Source organism: Poecilia formosa, unplaced genomic scaffold, assembly GCF_000485575.1.
Source record: "Poecilia formosa unplaced genomic scaffold, Poecilia_formosa-5.1.2 Scaffold257, whole genome shotgun sequence".
Classification (NCBI taxonomy): Eukaryota; Metazoa; Chordata; class Actinopteri; order Cyprinodontiformes; family Poeciliidae; genus Poecilia; species Poecilia formosa.
The window spans coordinates 625,362-646,328 of NW_006800196.1; the positions used below are offsets into that span (position 1 = coordinate 625,362).

At 38.0% G+C, this 20,967-nt stretch overlaps 1 protein-coding gene across 13 annotated transcripts in view; it reads right to left on the minus strand.

The window, feature by feature from the left end:
* The window catches only part of fmnl2a (formin-like 2a), a 56,295-nt gene extending 36,380 nt beyond the window's left edge, over positions 1–19,915 (minus strand). For 7 of the 13 annotated variants that reach the window (XM_016680816.1, XM_016680811.1, XM_016680814.1 and 4 more), the window contains exons 1-2: positions 19,235–19,914; positions 792–875 (exon numbers count right to left, since the gene is read on the minus strand). In XM_016680816.1, coding sequence (XP_016536302.1) covers positions 792–875; positions 19,235–19,345 — 195 coding nt within the window. In that variant the 5' untranslated portion in view covers positions 19,346–19,914. Of the gene's footprint in view, positions 1–791; positions 876–19,234 lie in introns of all 13 variants that reach the window. The other 6 variants (XM_007570278.2, XM_016680818.1, XM_007570281.2 and 3 more) reach the window with 2 other exon arrangements.
* Positions 19,916–20,967: the final 1,052 nt, after the last annotated feature.

Consider the following 20,967-nt stretch of genomic DNA (forward strand, 5'->3'; position numbering starts at 1 on the left):
CATCTTGCTCCCAGAGCTGTGTAAGCTGTTACAGATATAGGTTGGTAGTGAAAGCGAGGGGGACAAAACATCAAGTAGCCGACCTACAAAAATCAGCTTAGCAACAAGCGACGGCCTTCTAACTTAAAAGGATAAATTTCAACAAGCCATTATCCATCCTTGCGAGGTAATTATTTAGAAACTCCTTCGCTGGCAATCTGAAAAGGCCCATAACCAGCTTCACTTTCAGCTTGAAAGGTTTCTGAAAAGTTTGCCACCCATGCTGGGGGAATCTTTGCTGGTCAGCGGCCCGATTCTCTTCAGGGTCACCAGCTCTCGACATGGTTGTGATCTAGTCTATCCCTTTCTTGGCTGCTCGAGGAGGCAGAAAAAACCTGGCGCAGTGGCTGCCGTCAGACCGCAGCTCACTGCTCAACATGTGCACTCTGTTATTTTCTACATGCAGCACTGACTCCAATAACAGGCTGGGAGTTTTTAACTGGCTAACTGAGCTCTGCACCCTGCTGGGCCACTTAACCCACTTGACCAAGAAAGTTAAGGCAATCTGTGCACATTAGGAGGGGCTTGTAGGGTGAAGGCAGGACAGCAGAGCATGGAACCATCATCCTGACGCACATCAGGACAATATTCAATCTTTTCATAACTTTCGAGAGGTATGAGCAATGCAAGGTAGTGTATGCATCATTAGATTTGAAACAGAATGTTCAAGCTGTCAATATGCCTTGTTACGAATGTGTCACTTGGTTTGAATACAGAAGCCGCATTGTATCACACTGAGAAGAGACATTCACCTGATCGCAGATTAGTTCCCATTTCTTCTCATTATCGTATTGTCGCAGCAGTCGAGCCTTGTCTGGAGGAAGATTCATTGAGTTCTGGAAGGGAGAAAAAGATCACAGTTAATTACCTCAATCTATTATTAATTATAGAGGCTGAATGAAAAGCGTGTTACCCTAGCTCAAAGACAGACTCGTGTTTTAACATGTTTATATCAAATGCATTTCCAGCATCCACAAGCTGCAACTCAAGAATGCAATGTGGGTTTTACGAAGTGCATTAAAAAACAAAAAATTGCAAAAGGAACTGTGTTGAATTGTGATAGTGGAGTTTAGAAAAGTACAACTAAAACAGATAAACACAAGTAAAAACACCGGATATGAAACCAGGAATCAAGCACCATCTACAAACTGCAATGACCAGATGCTATGTTTGAGAATAACACCAAAATCAGCTCAAATCAACAGTTAAATTGGGAAAAAAAGCCTTTTTAATTTCTATTTTGGAATACGTTTGTTGTCATGTTACTTTGTTGATTGTTCTGAAGCCCTCGGTCCTCTGCCTATTTGGCTTGTTTTGAGTAGATTTAGACTGCAGCACAAAGTTTAATTTTCTGCTGTTTACGGGACATCACATCTGTGATTGCTACAATTTAAGGATAGTTTATTGGTCTCAAAGTTGGTATATATGAGAATTAGTCCAACCCAAACAATAACAGATTGTTTTTCCTAAAACAGTCAAATGGAGCAAAGCTGCACATGTACTGCCTGAACTGATGGAACCAAAATGATGTACACCTCAACTTTTATTACAACACCTGGCAGGCTACTCGGGTCATGGTACTGAGCTGTCCATGGAAGAACTGCTGTGCAGAGCAGAGCGAGATAATGTTTTGCCCCTCAAATTCTAGACCAGTTCCTTTAGGCGGGTAAATGAGGTAAATGCAATGTAGTATGTTCTGATATAGACGCAGTTCAAATATTATTAATCTATTCTTAAATATTTTTTGTAGTTAGCAACACTTTGCCACACACTTCTAAATAAAAACTGTTCCCCTTTCTATACTGAACTGAAACATTAGACCTTCCTCTTCTTAAAATGGTAGTATTTAAAAATATATTTTCCTGTCCTTTAAAGAAGCTATATGACTTGAGTTAAAGACCAAAGAGAAAAATGTCAAGCAAAAGAAAAGAACATCTCTTGCTAATGAGATGGATGTAATAGTGATTAGGGGAGTAGATCTCCCCTTAGTATTCTGCTATTACCTGAGAGAAAGAGCATCGTATTTTACACTAATCACTATGATGATTATGAACACTAAGTCTTAATCTTTGAATGCATTTCATGCAGAAGTTATGTTGTCAGTGTTACTAAAGAGAACTTTTTTTTAAACAAATCCAATGCAACAAGTACTTGCTGAACAGCTACTAAAAATAACTGTTGCGTAACGTCTTAACGTTATTAAGATCTGCTTCCAGCAAGAACACCTCTGCAGCTTCACAGACTCATGCTTCCTCAAACACAACCCTCATGTGGATCAGAAAAGCTTAAAGAAATTTAACTCCTGCTTGAACCGCCTCCAGCACAAACTGTATTTTTAAGAAACTTTTCCATCGCTAAGAGAAAAAGCGAATAAATCCTGCTTAGTTTATTTCTTGTTCTGGATCATTTTACAGAGAAAACGGATTAGGAATACCCTCAGATCAGACCCGTTTAACAGAGGGAACACAAAGATGAAGTTGGACCCTAAAGGAAAAGTCTGAGCCCCAATTTGCTTTACAGATTTGTGAAGCTGTAATGTTTTATTTCTCTGCCTTGTATTTATGAAGTGGCAGTGTAATTGATCTTTACCAGCCATTTTCTTTTTGAAAAGGTGCATTTGAAAAGGAAATCAAATGCATAGAGCTACTAAGGAGGAATAAGGATTAGTCTGTTGTTGCATCTTAGCAACAGCAGAGGGGAAAATAAAAAAGACTAAACACTATTCCACATTATGTTCATGACATAAAAATGAAGTGCTTTGGAGAGTTATGAGGTAATCAGTTATTCCATTAGGTCCATTATGCTTTCCACTATCTTTTTGGTTGTATGTTAATAGATTCAAACCCCTTGCTTTAACATGAACAACTCTACACCCATAAAATGAACTCGTACAACTGGATGGAGTTGTATGAGTTCTTGCATCTTGAAACCATGGCAGAAAGTAACATGCAATAAATAATTAATGATACACACAGAAATGGCATATAGGTCTATATTTTGTCTGGTAGTGTTTTCATAACTAGATCTAACTACCAGATCTTTTAGTCTCTTTAAAATCAGGTCACATCAGAAAAAACAGCAATGACTTGTGGTATTCCTCAGGGCTATGGCCTGGGGCCTTTTCCTTCCTACTTTGTCTTGTTCCACTGGAACGAATTATCGAATGCTCTAATGTTGTCTGTTATTCCATCATCTCTATGCTGATGACATCCACTTCCACTTTACTTCATAAACTACCAGGTAGAAATCTATAAGTGGTTTAAATGATCATTTTCTTTAGCTAAAAAACAAACAGGGACTTTGATCAACGCCCTTGCCAATGTGATTGATGTGATTATTCAACAGCTCAATATTACAATATAACAAGATTTCTGATGATCAAAACTCCTTGATCCTCAGAAAACAAGTTTTTGATGAATTGATATAACTTGAGTCAATTAGAAATTGAAACATTGTTAAAGAAATCTTTCTAAACTCAGAGTGCAGGTGCCCAAGGCTTCACTCAGTATAATAAATCATGTTTTTGCTTCAACCCGGCTGTACCACTGTACCATTTTAGAACTATTTCTGAAGGTTCAAAGTGCAGCTGCCAGAATTACAACTTGTAAATAAGCAGGTCAACATCACTCCAGTTTTGGCATTCTTGCACTGGTTCTCCATTAATTGTAGGACCAAAATTAAGGGCCTTAAATGGACAAGTCCCACAATAACCTTTTCTTCTTCTATGGTTTTTAGGCCATTAGGGCAAAGTTTGCTGATGGCCCCTGGGTATTGACCTTTCAAGTCAGCATTGAGAGTTTGCGGTGCACACATTTCAATGTTTGTGTTAAATAAACATTACTGACTCTTAAAAATGCAGATGATGACAGTTTTATACAGCTAAGCATTCAGTTACATCAATAGCTAAAGTTTGCCTCCATTACATTTTGTTTATATTGCTAATTTATTAGTAAATATATCACTTTCTGTTATTTGGATCACTTTAATTTGCAGTTTCCTTCATTGTTTTCCCTATCTTTTTATTTGGGTGCCCTCCACGTGAAGTGTTGGCCCTGGCTTCTGGGTGATTTGTCAATACACTTTGAGTGAGTTGAGCTGTGGGCTTCGTGCTTGGTGAGACTCCAACTAAAGCAAAGAACCATTTGTACCAGCTTTCATTTCAGCTCAGTGCTAACGAGCAGTGACAGCCACTCAGCTTACTCAGGTTGGGTTACCCCCATGTCTACAACCACACCACCCATGTCTCTGTTATTAATAAGGGGAGGGAGTAGAGCGGCGGAGGGCTCTTAAGGAGTAGCTTTTTATGAACACCTGATGGCAGACCACCCAGAAAAATACAGGTGGCATCATCTAAATTTGACCGATTAGCACATCGATCAAATTTACCGTTAAATTACTGTTAATCACACTTTAAGTACACTAATTAAAGCATGACTGTTCAATGAGTTAATTCTAACATATTTCCCAACTGCAATTTAAAACTTTGGTAGTACTACATAAAAAATGTTGATAGATATTCACAAAGTGTGATCTACAATTTTTTTTACACAGTGTAAAAAAAAAAGTGTAAAAGTGTTTAAATAGAAATTATTTTATTGCACTAATTTAATCTAACTGAAAAACTTTGAAATCGTCTAGACCTGCAAAAAAAAAAAATGTTGTATCCTGAAAGGTGTGCAGTTAGTGAATGCAAACCCCTGCTATTCATGGAAGGCATGTATGTTGATATTTATAAGACACAAAATGGTTTCAAGAAAACAGTTGCATGCTTAAATTTACCCAGTTTCCAAATTAAGGAAAACAATGCTGGGCCCCAAGTTTATCACATTAACACACAGAGAAGGCAATAGTACGTGGGGTAAGAAGAAAACAAGGAGAACGTTAAAAGTCAATGAAAAACTGGTACCAATAAATGTGGAATACGCTGTAACAGTTTCCAGTAACAAGTCTCGACACTTCTTTTGAATATGAACATGAATATGAACTGCAGACTTCTGGAAATAGGTCTGCAACATGGTGTCATGTTAAAAACCAGTAAGACATAATTGTCCAGCAAGCTTGAGAGAGAAGCAACATACAGCACTGCAACTATAGCACTTGTATTCCTACATGTTTTGTCCCACTAACAGATGGGCTTGTTTTTTACAAAATGGGTCAATTAGTTTAAAAGGTGAGCAATTGGTACACAAGTTATGACAAAAATAGACCTGTATATAGCCTGAAGGGTATTTTTCAGCTATGCCTATGACTCATCTTGATTTTAACCCATAAAGTCTTAATTTCAAAACTAAGTAGAAAATAATGTTTACTAATCCTCTCATTAGCCAGATGCTGTCATAAAAGTAGCAAAAATAGACGGTTCAGAAAGCATTAGTTTCCATGAGGTCTACGCATGTTGATGCGTACAGCTGGCTAGAAAAGCAAACACATAGCCCACATGAAGGGCCAAATTCAGCTAGCAACAGCGTGAAAAGATACAAAGCAAGAAGAAATCCTCTTTGATGGTGGTGGACCCATCAATAAAGTGTTTTACATGGCAAGATGTTCAAACAGACCCCTTTGTGCCAGAACTGATGGAAGAGCTTGTTAGATCAAAAAATAACTCTAGACCAAATATTGAAAAAGCAATATGGCCCCAGCTGCAGCTCAGAAGAGGCCTTTAAACATGTCACCAAGGACTTCCAAAAGCAAATGACTTGCATGTTTTCAAGTCGTGTAGAAGAAAACTACTTAGTGTGGGCAGAGTCAGAAGTCTTTAAAGTTATATGACATATTGTTTGTAGGAGTATTATTATGAAAATGGGGTCAAAAATTGTCAATTATCCTGCCATGTGAACCAGGCACTAGTGAAGTGAGTTATTATAGTTAAAGAAAACATACAATTAAATTTGTAAAATCAGTACATTTTAATGAATATTTATCTCCATAATTTATGTAAATCAGTAAGTCACTAAATCACAAACTACCAAGAGAATTAAACTGATACGCAATTATTTAAGTGTAAAATTGTGCATTTGGGGGCATGAGACAGAAGTACTAAAAGACAAAAGAGTGAGATGTATATGCAAACCAATCCCCAATAAAACAATGCAACTAAATAAGATAATTACTTGATTGGTAGAAAGAATTATAAAGACAACATTATTCTGCTATGTCCCAAGGTCCAGAGTTCCAACTTATTTCATGGTTTTGTTAGGTAAAAAACAACAACAGTCTGGTTCGAGTGTGCAGTGCAACATCTCAAAGCCCCCACCCACTCTGTTATCCATCATAATGGCCTTATGGGAGATGAGCTGTTGAGTTACATAAATACTCATGTCCTGCTCCTTCTACTGTTCCCACTTAGGGAACACAACCAAAACTATTCCCATTAAACATGCAGAATTTTGTGATCCAAGCCATCAAAACTGATTTCTCAGCCCTGACAGCAAACAAGAAATGAGCCAAAAGTTGTTTTGTTTTGTTTTGTTTTTTAAGCTAGTTTAACAAACATGCTTTTCAGTTCCAAAGCAGCATCCCAATCTGGTTTGATTCTGGTTTTATCACCTCTTCATTTCCTTTGAGCCTAATCATCTCAAATGAATGCGTGGCACCACAACAAAACCTCAGATTACATCAGTATAATAATTTGTCACGGCAAATAGTCACAAGTTACTCAATACTCCGGAAATGAGTGATTACCATACTGTTCTTTCAAATTGCTTGCTTCATTGACAACTCTTTCAATTGTGCAACAGATAAAGTTTGTGCTGCATGGTATAACAAAAAAGCCTCCAAGACAGCATAGCTGTCTTGGAGGCATCTTATATATCCATGGAGCTCTTATATATCCATGGAGCTCACATACATAAGAAAAGTACAATCGCGCCATACGAAACACATGAGTAATGGCCTGTCGTAGTCATAGTGACTGCTCTCAGGCATAAACTGAAAGGAGAAATGAGCTCTACTCCAACTCTTTTCCATCCGAAGGAAGCTGGCACCGCTTATTAGCACAGTGTGGCTCCATAATCCTCCGCCTCTTTTTCGGGGGCACAGGTGTCCCCTGTCTGTACTTAGATTATCATTGTAATCCCCAGGATCCCCGTTGACTCAACTACAGCTTTCCTGTTCGTGAAGCTGCTCACCGGAATGTTTTGAGAGCAAATGGGCAGATCGGATGGACCTAGTCCTGTTTTGCCCCCTCATTCTAGCGGTCTTCTATCCATTTAGCTCAGTGTGATGAGTTATAATCTCATGTAGGTTCAGTCTGTCACAGCCATTTACAAGAAACTACTCTAAAGGACAGCTTTAGATTGGAGAAACATAGCTTCTCAGAAAAAAAAATATTTAATAAGAAATAAAAAGTTATGTCAGCATAATGTGAAATCTGTCCATTAACTGTACAGTATACAGACTTTAAATTTGGTCAGGGCTCCTTTGACTTGAATTACTGCATCAATGCAGCATGACATGGAGGTGATCAGCTTATAACACCACTGAGTAGACCATTTTATAATCCTCTCAAGGCTGTAATTTGTAGTCCATAACATTTTTAGTGGTACTGTGAAATTATTAAGTTTTCTGAAAGACAGAATGTTAGTCTTTCATTAGCTGCAATCCGTAATTAACAGAAATAATCACTTGGAATATATCTCACTGTACTTAATGGTACTTTATTATGAGTTTTGTTTTTTAAACTGAAAACATGTAGCTACGTTTATAGTCAACAAAATCAAGAAATCCAAGAAAATATCAGAGAAGGAACAGGAACTTTAAATTAAGCAGCTGCAAATGGGTGGAATCACATTTTGCTTCCTCTGCGTACGCTTCAACTCAGAGCCAAACTGATCCAACAGCTCTTTCCCCAATGCTCCTTAGGATATTACATTTATAAAACCTTCATTATTCATTTATGCGCTGGCTAAATGAACATAATATCACATAAGTTGGGTGAAATGCATATGCTGTGGACAACAACAACTTTGGCCAAATGAAACAGCACGACCGGTTCATGTCATCCAAACACCGGAAGAGCATTACGGGGATGGTTTGGAGCTGTGGGGCGCTGTCCAAATAAAACAAGAGATACATGGAGTCACAGAGGAGCAGACCAGATGTTGTGATGTTGCGAAAGAGTCTGGACTGAGGTGGTGTCCAAGCTGGATTCCAGGTCCACAACTGATGAATCAGAAAAACTGTTTATCGAAAACAAAACTTTAAAAAGAAAAAAGAAAAAAAAGAAGAGTGTAAAAGTCTGTTCATAAATCCAGCCTACATACAGAATGCTTGGACCATATTCCTAGAGAAGGATCGTGTTCTTCTGACAAGCTTAAACTGTGGTAAACATTTTCAAATCTTCCAGTCAGTGTCGTTTCTCTATGTACCAGTAGGTTTTAAAGTTTAAAATCAAACCTAAATGACCTTTCACATTTAGAAACACAACACTAACTTTGGTCAGAACTGGCATTTCAGTTCCCATTTTGTTTTATTAAACCTACAAACCTCACGCCAACAGTGTTTCACTGACATTTCTGCCAGAATATTTGGAGTCACAACCACTTTACTTGCCCTTTTGTTTAACTTTGATTATAACTTCTGAGGTCTCATTTGTGTAATCTAGGAGTGAATATTTATTTAAAAATTTTATATATTTTAACGGTAAATTAATAACTGTGGTTAAACTATAATTTATCTAAGTGAAAACATAATCTTCAAAAAAAAAAACATAGCATACATTATGCCAAAGAATTATTCAGAACACATCCTTGTCAGTTTCTGCAATTTTCCAAACTTATGTCACGTACAACTGACATTTAATAAGTATTTTTTGATGAATTGAAAAAAAAAACATATTTTAGCCTAAAAGGTAAACTGCAACAAAAAAAACCTATTTTAAAAATTATTTTCAGATTAGGTTTTGGATCATACAAGTAACTTTTCAGCGAGAAGTTAGCTATTTTTATGTCAATAATTCCTTAATTTTTTTTTTTTTTTTTTAAACAGTTTCCACTTAAAACAGGGGAACATGCCTTGTTAAAAGTGAAAAAAGTCTCCAGTGGATCTGGCACCTTATTCAAAATAATCAGTCTTCTCTAGTGATATTCACAAGTTGCTGTTTACAGTTAGTGACTAACCACTCTAACTGAGCTAATTGCTAAAATAAAATCAATAACAAAATAAACTAATCATTTTGTCTTTATCTTAAAATGCTAAACTTTGTTTTAAAGCTGCTCCTCAAACATGCATATCGTGGTTTCTCCTTTGCTTCCAATACAAATAATGACAGCTTAAAGCATGAAGGCTGAAAACAGTCAAATCTCTACAAAAACCAGATATAAAAAAAAATAAATCGGCCACGACTTTAATCAATGTGTCACTAAAAGAAGAAAAAAAAAGTGCAGCAGCTTCCCTGGTAGAGGGAGTAGTTTTGATTCCTACAGGAAATAATGAGATTACAAGATTATCCCCATTCCCGAAACAAAGCACATGTCCCTAACCTTTATCTGATTCTGACTGACCCCAAAACAAAGCGCATTGATAAACCTGCTGTTTCTTAATGTGTTTAACAAAGAAAATGAGTGGGTTTTAAGTGTTTAGCAAACAAAAATCTGATTTGTTTGTATTTGGTCTCTGTGGTCATTGCTGATCAAGGGAAACGTTCATCATTCACCACTCTATATCTCCCACAGTTGAAATGATCACATCTTAAAACTTCAACAGTTTGGAGAAAAGTGGAGGCACTTTATTCAAAACAGAAGACAATTGCATCGAGGAGCATGTAAAAGCAGCAGGACCTCCCATTCTGAACTGTAGATGATAACTCTACTAGTTTCCTGAAGTCTTTACATTCAAATGAGATTTCTATAACGAATAATGACTATACCAGCAAGTTGAAACATTTTCATGATTCTCTGACTGACTAAAATCAAACTGCAAACAAACTAAAGAAGCCAAGGTCTGTAAAGCATGCAAGAGAACAACCTTGGTCCTGAGACAACACCAGGCCTGATGCCACAACCTACTTATTTGTCACAATGACACGGACGTTTAAAGATCTTGCTGAACCTCTTTAGATTACATTTTTAAAACCTCTCTCAGGATTCCTACACATTTCAAACTTCCATACTTCTCAAGACTGTATAGAAACTGTGCTCTGTTGCATGGCTTGGCTTTATGGAACAGCAGGCACTTTGGACCCTGAACAAATCCTCACCATAATGCACTTCTCCCCTGAGTTGGGTCTCCGTTACTCTTTTGTATCAACTTGGACCAGTCCAGTTGAATAACGCTGCCAATGTACTGACACCGAATAAAAGAACTAGACTGGTCTTTTCAAGGCCATGTAAGACTACACCTGCAGGGAGAAAAAAAACACGCACGCACGCACGCACGCACGCACGCACGCACGCACGCACGCACACTGAAGCTGAGATAAAAATGGCCAAGTCAAAACACAATGAGTGTGAGTGGAACTGATGTCAAATTTGCAAGGACATTTCTGCTCATAGTTTCTTTATTGTTGTCCAACGAGTGTTCTGGGAACTGGTTCATCAGCAGCCAAATGAAGTTAGATAAACTCATGACTACATATCACCAAACTGAAAGCTATAGCGTCTCCAACCCACGCAGGCAAGAACAAAAATAAAACCCAGAAAGATGTCAAAAGTGAACTGAAAAGTAATAAGACTCATTTCAGCTCAGCTGTGCCTGATTAAAGCGAACCCTCAGGCTAATCAGAACACACCATTTGACTCCAAGAATTGGGTTTCAAATCAGTAATCTGTCTCTGAAGGCAGCTGAATCTCACATCCACTCCAACTTTCAGAACATGAGTCCAATCTCACAGCTCCCCAAGCATTTCATGCTCAGCTCAGTTGTGGCTAATTGGAGGGTGAGCATCCGGCTGGTCCAACACAGCAGAAATCCACCCACACATACGCACATGCACACAAGGGTGCGAGCGGTGGTCTTTCACAGGCTGCCGGGTCTGGGTCCAGTGCCAGGCTCCGTCTCGGGTACCCCAGGGAATAAAGAGCACCTCTGTTCTGTGGAGCTGACACACGGGATTTCAGCCACCGCTCACCCTCTGCGCCTCAGACAACAACCATTGTTCTGCTTTTTAATGAAGAAGAGTCGACATGGAAAAAAAATAAATAAAGGAGGTTAACTTATTCACTTCCTGGATTCTGTGAACGGGTAGCAAGACGGGCACACTGTATGCCACAATTAAGGGCAACCACAATATGAATGTGTAAAAAGGGAGCATAAATGCATCCTTAATCCACACGTAACGTTTAACACGCCTGTACACTCATTCAGTGGAAAAAGAATTAACCAGTTATGCTGTCAATTTTTCCACTCACCAATAAAAAAAGCACTTCCTCCGTTAACATGGAACATGTTAAGATCAACATGTTCCATGAAGCATACAGGCAGGACCTTTGACCATTCCCTCTTTGCTCAATTCCTTTAGATCATCCTGAATCCTGGGTTTTCTCCTACACCCTCTTCTTTACAGCTTGCTCCAAAATTTTTCTATTGTACTTAGGTCTGAAAACTTGGGAGGATGTTTGAGATGCTGCTTGCTAATGCATTTCTGTGTGACCCTGGCAAAGTGTTTTGAATGATAATCATCCTGAAACATCCAGTGACAAACTACTTCTCATCTTTTTTACAGAGAACGCCATTTTCCTATATAAATTCTGCATGATGCACTTAAAAGTTTCCCTGGCTTTAGGAAGAGAAACAGGCCCACAGCATCACCAATCCACTTCCATACTTAACAGCTGTGTAAAAGAGGTGCTTACACATATTCCTCCTTAATTGAGAGTGCATTTTGCAGGAAAAAAAAAAAATTCTCATCTTACAAATTATCACTGCTTGAGCTGAAGAGTTGAGCTAACTCTGCATGTTTAGGTTCGTAGGACAGAAAGGACATTTTTTTTCTACTCCCATCGTGGCCAAACAATCTCTTGGCATGTATGTGGCGTCTAATGGTTGTTATGGAGACTTGGTGACCTCTAGAAGCCACTCTTTGCAGCGGTGAGAAATTGAGACCTTTTTTTTTCCAGCACCCTTATTGTTCGTCTCACTCTGTGTGGTGGCAAGACAAATATGGGTTCTACTCCTGCCTACTACTAGCAAAATTATGTGGGCACCAATGACAATGTCAGTTGTAATAGTTTTACTACATTTTAACATGAAATATTATTCTCCCGACAGAGTAAATATATCCAAGTTAAGGCCGGATTTTTCTATATTATTCAGGGCAACACTGTGGATCTCAAATCAAAGATCTATTTACTTTAAGACATTTTTTTTTTTCATCAGTTCTCTTTGTTGACTTGGTGAAATATTTTTGCTTCTCATTTGGTTTCTTGTTTTTGTCCAAATGCAAATCAATCTTAGATATCACTATTCATTTGGAAAGTTACAACATAGCATCTGTTGGTGCAACTTTATAAGCGCATCTAGCGTGAAATTTAAAACTGGTTTAATATCAGTTCTATGAAAGCTTAATTCAGCCGGGGATGGTGGAGGTTGAAGCAGAGCCCAGGTAACCAGCCCACTCATTCTACACCCGTCAGAGTGACAAATGAGGCTTCAGTCGAACATGAAAGGCCACTCTTGTGATTAATCCAGAGTAGATTTCAGACGCAGAACCCCACAACACAAATAACTCCTGGCACTTCAGCCGCCTTCAAACAAAGCAGCTTAGATGTAATCTGGACTATTGAGAGGAGCAGCAAGAACAACAACTGCAGCAGCTAAGCCTGTAGTCCCCCATATGGCACTTAAACATGTAACCTCTTTACATCACTGATAGCAGTAATGATATCACAGCAGCTCAAGGAGTTTCTAAGTGCAATCGCATAATGGATGTGGGTGCAGCTTTATTTGACGTCAGCTTTGTGGTTAACTGAGGCCAGAGAACAGGCATCAGGCCCGGAGCTAGTTTTTCTCAAGCATAAATTTTTGACATTCAGACTGTGAGAAACAAAACAACACAGTCATGATATTAGAGGTTTAATTTGGTATAAGATCTCTCAGCACTACAGCGTTAAAATATTTCTCATCTAATCCTCTCTTTAGCATGTTCACAGTTAAATGTTTGAATAATATTTTAATTGTTTGTGCTCCATTTTGGAGTCCTAATATAAACTGCAGTTCATCATGAATTTGTTTTAAAGTTTGTTTTGTACAGGCAGACTGTAGGCATGGACAGACCATAAACAGAGAGACAGATGGCTGGATGTGCTAATTGGTAAAAACATTAAGTTGGAAATAAAGTTTTTTTTTGTTTTTATTTTTACTCATCTTACTCAGAAAATACTTTTTTACCAAATTGCAGGATTTTTGAGTTTTTTTTCCCAGAATAATTAGGAACTCTGGCTTTGTTAAAAATCTTAAAGTCAGCGTTTCAAACTCTAATCGTGTCTTGTATTCATTTGCCAGATCATACTGGAGACATAAAAAAAATGCTTGTGAGAACAGATTAATGATCAACACGTTGTAAAAAAAAAAAAAAAAAAAAAAACCTCCTCAAAAAAGAAGTCAAGAAGGACAAGAAAGGGAAGAAAGGAGGGGGAGACACAAGGAAGAAACAGCAGGAAAGCAAGGACACCAAACTTAAACAATGGATTAGAAAATAAAGTTGGGAAATAAACATTTTTCCAAGCTTTCCAATTGTTTGAGCTCCATTTTTGAGTCTTGATATAAACTGTGGTTTATATCAGGACTCCAGAAATGGAAAACAAAGAAATCCCATTCCGGATATTGTTCTGCCTCTTGAGGACCCTTCTTTTGAGATATTTCAAAGTCAAGAGAAAAATACCAGACTTATTTGTTTTTAACAATTATTCAAAGCTTTGAAGTCTTGTAGGATTATGACATCATTAAATAACCAAGGAGAGAACATGCTACAGTGACACTCAGAGCCCAATATCAACTTCTGCCTAATCTTGTGAGCTAAATGTACCACTGCACACTGTGTAGGCATACATGATAGATACTATAGAAACCAGAGGAGTTGCAGAATTCCACGTTTAATCACAGATATTTACCCATGAGGCCCCATCCAGGCGTTAAAGGGAATAATACGTCCTCATTTAGGTTTGTGCTTTAGGGCTGCTGCCCTACTTTTCTTTTGACTTTTGTTTTGTGCATTTTAAAGCATGTGAGAATTCTGAAAAATTACAGTGAATCCCATAAGGAATAACTATTTTTCCAAAGAAGGTGCCGCCTTTATGTTTGTCGTCAACACTTTTCTTCCACCATCTCTCTGCAATATATAAGCATAATAACCGCTGATAGTTTTGCATGCCTGAAACAATCAACCTTAAACTCTGACAATAAATCGCCAGATCTCTTAGTGCAAACGAGGCTTTAAATGGAGCCATGCAAACAGCAAAATGCCCACTGTGTACTTTAAACAAGATACTATTTGGGCTAAACCTTCTACTAACTTCATGGCCAAGGTCGCATGTGAATCAAAAGCTTGCGTCATTGGCTGAGGAATTATAATACAATTAGTTTGTTTCAAATAGCAGGCAAAAACACCAGGGATCCGTGAGACTGGATTCAAGGGAAGCTTTTCATTTGAAGGAACCTGCAGACTCAAACATCGTCTTATCCAGGACAGGGTGGGTTAAAACTTAACCTACTGCAGCTTTTTAGTTTTCCTTTGAAGTTGTAAACCCACATAATCTGGAAATGCATTCACATGAAGGCTGTTAAATCCTTAAATTGCCTTCTAAATAAATTGTGAAATTGTTAAACTCAACATCAATAAGAAGATACAACCGACTCTTAGTCCCTGGTATTGTCAAAAGTGACTTCATTTGTGTAGATATGGAAATAAAACTTGGCAAACAACTCTGTTCAGCCTGTCAGGCTTACTACCTTGAAGGTGTAACGTACTAAAGCAAATAACTGATGGGAAAAAAAAAAAAGAAAAAAAAAACTTGTGCAGTGTTGGAAAGCTCTGCAATACAAATGCATTGCAGAAATGTACTGGAATTTAACGGTTTAAATAAGAAAAGTAAAAAAAGATCTTGTTCTGTGTTAGAAACAAAAACATTTTACCTTTTTCCTGCTTATTGATCATACCATACCCAAATGCTAGTAGGTCGTGGTAGCAACACAACTCTTCATTGTAAAAGTTGTTACTGAAGGAAGAAGATGGTTATTTTTAGGTATTATAACATGTTTAAAATAAATTCAGGAAGCACAAAGATGTAAGAAGTTTTTTTTTTTTTAAATTAACTGTATTTTTCACAGAGATAATATGGGCCAATTATTCACGTGGCCAAAAAAAAGAGTGCAAAACTTTGAAAAATAACAGGAAGGCTTAGACTACAACAAAATGACTATTTCATCCTCCTGATCTTTTCTCAAGCCAACAATGCATTTCTCTTTAACGGATTACAGTAATGTGGGTGAGAGATACGACAGCATTTTCCTCTAAAGATTTGGTCATGTGGGATGTGTTCACAGACAAAAACTTCAGCAGGTTATTTGACATTTTCAAAATATTTAACAGAACATTCCAGAGGGAAAAAAATAAGTGTGGCTTTCTTTTGTGATCGTTTTTTTAATCTGTTACTTCATTTAGGTGAGTCTGTCTGTCTCTTGATCTCATATTTTATCTGATTCTGTCTCTTCTGTATCTCTCTCGCTAACTATCATGCTTACGTATTTTCTTACCAAGCTCAATCTTATACAGCCCGAGAGAGTATTTCTCCACTGAAAGGCAAGTCAGGTCAAAACCTTTTATTCAGTTATGGCTGGATGTTTCAGTGTGTCAGGGGCAGGGCATGAAGAACTTTGGTTATTTTGCATACTCCTGCTGCTACTCACAGGAGAGTATGTGCTGCCATCAAAACAAAATTCAGCTCATTTAACAAATGCAGATATCCTTGCCTGCTCTGCTGGTTTTTGTGACATGTTTTTCTGTGCAAGTGCACAAGACTCTGTGAAACAGTATGAAGGCGGTGTTTTCATCTAGCCTTAGTCAAGTTTGGTGTTTCATAAAAAAAAGAACTAAAAGTAGAGGACCAACGACGTAGGACAGAACTAGCTCATGATGTAATCTGTCATTGTTTAGCTAGGCTGATAAGATTAATTGCATTAACTGTGAACAAGTAAAATTACGACATGCAGTGATCTTCTTTGGGCGGGGCACCCTCCTTGAATAATTGAGGGAAATTGATGAATGAGACACCCATCACCAATTTTAAAAATGTGGCAGCCATGTTGGACTTTGGGGTATGAAAACCATGTTCAGAGGAATATTTCTGATCATTTTTTCCAACATAAAAAAAACACACATACACCACAAACTGATACATATTCTGTTGAACTTGAAGGAATGTTTTAAAAGTTTTTAGTTCGTGCGGTGATACTTAGAAACTATTAGGTTAAGTGGTATCGACTTTTTACCTTCAACTCGACCTCCAAACCCTGTGACCGTCTTTCTGACTACAGAAGTCAGAGATGTGAAGAGTTAATATTAGAGCTGAGGGAGGGCTTTCCACATCACAGAGTGTGGAAATTCAAATTCAGCGTAGCCTAATGAGAAATTCAGCAGACCGCTTAAATGTGGTCACGTAGAGCTGAGGTCTTTAATCTCAGCAGCTCCCTGCTGTGATGCAAGGGCTTGCCAGTTGATCAGACCCATTACGGCTGGCGAGTAAACAGTCCTGCACTACTCTTTGATCAACAGGTCCCAAGTATGAAGATTAGAGTACAACAAGACTCATGTAAGAGTAAATTAGTCAGATAGATTATTAATAGTGGGGGAGGTGTTACACAGGAAGTGATTAATGAGTGGCACTGAACAAGAGCCAAGCACAAATCTTGACTCATCAGAACTAAAAACATCTTTGGAAACAAAGAAGCCTGAGAGAGGGATCATGCTTATCATCTGGTCCTTGGGTCAGAGTCACACAGAGCCACTCAAAAGAGCTGACCGACATCGGCAACAGCTGATATACACATTAGAGTTTAAAGGGTGGTAACTCACACTAAATGCTCTGGTAATAGCACCAAATTCTTCTGATGCCAAAGGGCTTCCATCTCTCCAAGAGATGAGGGATCAAGCTGGCAGCAGAAAGAGAGAGAGAGTTCCCCGACATGCTATATGAGGATCAGCTTTACTGTTGGTCAGTCCAGGAAATCTTCAGTTTAGACAGGTAGGTTTGTTTCTGGAAAGCCACATAACGAGGGATTATCTAAAGTAAACTTTATGGATCCACATCATTTTAAACCCACTAATTAGAGGAGGAAGATGAGTTGCTGACATTCAAAACGAAGAGTACGAATAATCCTTCAAGGAACACGACGTCAAAGCTTTCCAACACTTCCTCCCCACCAAAAACCAAAAAAAAAAAAGTCTGAAGCTGCCTCTGGCAATTAAAAAGACTCATCCATATCCGATGAGCAGCAATCACACCCTAACCACAGGCCTGTCTGTCAAACAACAATCCCACTTCCATTTCTGAGGAAAATGCGTAATCTGTGCAAATGCTGTCCAAAAATTCAACATTAACAAGAGAAGTACACTTCTGAAACAAAACCAAATACCAGTTAAAAATGTTTACTAAAGTTAAATCTTTCTTCTAAACAGCTGATGTATGAGAACACCAGGCCAGGCAACAATCACGTCTGACCCACATTTTTCCAGCTCTCAGATTTCAACCTCACTATTCCTCTGCGCAGGTCTATTCAGCAGCAAGCAGGGGAAAAAAAAAAAACACAGAGAGAAAAAGAGACTACTTATCTACATCAGTAGCTTACCTAATTACACTTTGTAAAACGACTGCAAATAATGCTTTTGATCCCAACTGCATCAGGAGGACATGCAGCCAATCCAAAGACTTGTTCTTGTCTTGGGCATACACAGCAGCTGGAAGAATTTTCAAAGTCCATCTAGCCTTGCAACATAATTGTTGACAGATCAACTGGAACTTTATGATGCGACAAGAGTTTCTGCAAAAGACCTGGCATGCTGAGCACTTAAGACTTTAGCAGTGAGCCGGCGTCTGGACTCATAAAGTTGAAAGAAAACTGGGGCAATAAAGCCAATGTCTTTCCATGTGGACGGTGCAGGTGCGTCCTACATCTTGCACAGCCTGAAACATGTCGCAATATTCCAAACAGTGTTTGGCTTTATAGTGTTTTGGTTTTGTTTTCAAATCAGATTAAGTAGAGAAATGGATTATGTGGATGGAACTTTAACTTCACAATAGTAACTTTATTTAAACTCTGCACGTTTTATAATAAATTGAGTGCAAAGAATACATTATAGAGTACTTTATAATCTGATTTCTTGGACAAAGTACTGGTACATTTTGTATGCAAAGATATGTTGGGTAAAATCCTATCCTACAGTAGTTGAATATATTCTTAGCATCTTCAAGTACTTGAGATCTCCAAGTTGACATCTCTTTAGAGAATCCAAAACTTTTCTCAAACTTTGTAGAACTTTGTCTTACTTTGCACTTTGAGGATAGACTAATGTCCACAATAAACCAAGGGTTGATGACTTTGTCCATCTGGAAATTGCTCTTTTAAACTTCTGTAGTTGGAAAGCGTAGCTGCTATTCATAAACTGAACAGTTTTTTTTTTGTTTTTTTTTTACCTTAATTAAACTTTTAAATTATGACAGTCAAAGGTGTTGTCAAATTTACCTAAAAAAATTTGAAAATGAAGACTTCTTGGAAATAAAATTGATATTTGTAGATGACTAGATGACTGGATGTAAGTCCAATTTTATATATATATATATATATATATATATATATATATATATATATATATATATACATACATACACATACCATAAATAGATTATTTTGGTTGTGGAGAGCTTTGCATTGCTATGTCGTATTAAAAAGAGGGGTTTAATAGAAATATTTTTGGCTGGTTAACTGACTGAAAGGCAAAGCTAAAATATTCACAGTTCAGCAGTGAAATGTTTGATAACATTTAAAAGTCAAACTGAAAGTTTTTCTAAACGCAGATACGTTGGATGCACTTTTAAACCTAGTAAAGAGTTGTTTTTGTTCTCAATGTGGTTTTTGCCCTAAATGGCCAACAGATTTTTCTCAGGCGATCTGGACAGAGGTCCACAGCTGTCCTGTCCCAGGACACTAAAGCGTGGAGAGAACAAAGAGGGGAGACACATGGACACAACTTTTTTTTTCCTCTTACCAGAACGTGTGCGAACCTCTCCTCCAGCTCCCCCGGCTCTGGCATGGGCAGTTTCAGGGGCATGTTGTGTCGGTGGTCGGTGTGCTGGTCAATGCTCCCTGCGTTCCCCATGTTTGCTCCTTTTTTTTTTTAAATAAAACACCAGCAAGCGGCCACAACTTTTCTCCTTCTTGTTAACTCTCGATGAAAATCCCCCGCAATTTATTGGAAGTGTATCCCACACGCCCTTACGTTTTCTGCCCGTTTATGCGGCTCTTATCGGGCTTATCCAGGTCACTGCTTCTTCTTCTTCGTCTTCTTCTTCTTCTTTAAAATAAAACACATGAGAGGTGGGCGGCATAATGCGACGGGTCCGAGCGGCAGCAGCGGAGTCCCCGATGAGGCATTTTCCACAAGGAAGACCTGGGAGCGTGACTCTTTCCACCTCTCCTCCTCCTCCTAGTATTATCCGTATCTTTCACAATTTCGGCTCCGCTCCCAGCCGACACAGATGACGATGGGCATGATTCACGCTTATTTCAATCCCCGGTGTGTCTGTAGTCCCTGAGCGGAGCTGGCTTTCCTAATCCCTGCACTGCTGACCAGCTTGTTAAGGAGGAAGGAGGGGGCTCTCTGGGAGCCCTTTCACGGGGCCAAGCCTCTCACTTCATGTTGGGGCGTAGCTCCCAAACCCGTAGCTAAGGAGACGATAGTTTACGGTGTTGCATTGTGGTAGTTGGAGTTCACTGAAAAAGCAAACAACGTTAGCGCCACAGGTCCCCCTTAGGAAGGAAGCAATGTATAGTGTAAATAAAATACGTCATTTGATTGCTATCTTCTCTTCTTCTTTTTTTTTTACATACAGGAAGCAATAAAACGTACCAAATGGACCACAAACCACAAGTACTAGAACTTCTAATTTCAGAAGTAGTTTTGAATCCAAAAAAATCATTGCTTTTCTTGTTTCCTTTTTCATAGAAAGTACTCCAACCTTAGCGATATTTAGCTGAATTAGCTCCTGCTAAAAGATACTGGGTCATTGTCGCTAAGTACTTAGGGATTAAGGATTCATGCAAAGTCAATCATTCAATCCAACTTTTTAAACTTCCTCAGATCGTTTTTAAAGATGAAATAAATTTGCATTTATTGTGTGTTAAATCTGGTTTCGCTTGGCCTACATATAAAAATAAAGGTATAGTCATCCACTTGTTTTTTATTGCACGTGCCCAACAAGTTTTTCAGCTAATGTTCTAATAATACACATATTGACATAAGCTCAAAAATATTTCATTTTAATTTCTGTGTGAAAATGTTTTCTTTTGTTTAGAATTGAATATTCTAATCTTCTAAGAAATTAAATGGCATGTTTTCATTAACTTAAATGCAAAATGATAATTAACAGAGAGAAGGGCATGAAACATGTGTAATTATTATATTTAATGTGATTCAGTTAGTGATTCGAGTTACTGAAATAAATGAACTTTTCATTAACATTCTAATTTGTGTACTGTAACAAATACCTATTTCGTGGGAAATATCCCTGACAAACCATACAAACATATTTTATTTAATCACAAACTTATTGTGAAATTAAAAGCTTTTCATAGTTGGGTTTTCATGTTCAGCCACATCAGTTTCAGAGCACAAATGTTTTGTGTTGAGTTGGTACAACACAAAACATTTGTATTGTACCACATTGATTACTTTAACACTAATCAATGTTAAAGTAATTATTCTAATTGCAACATGTATCT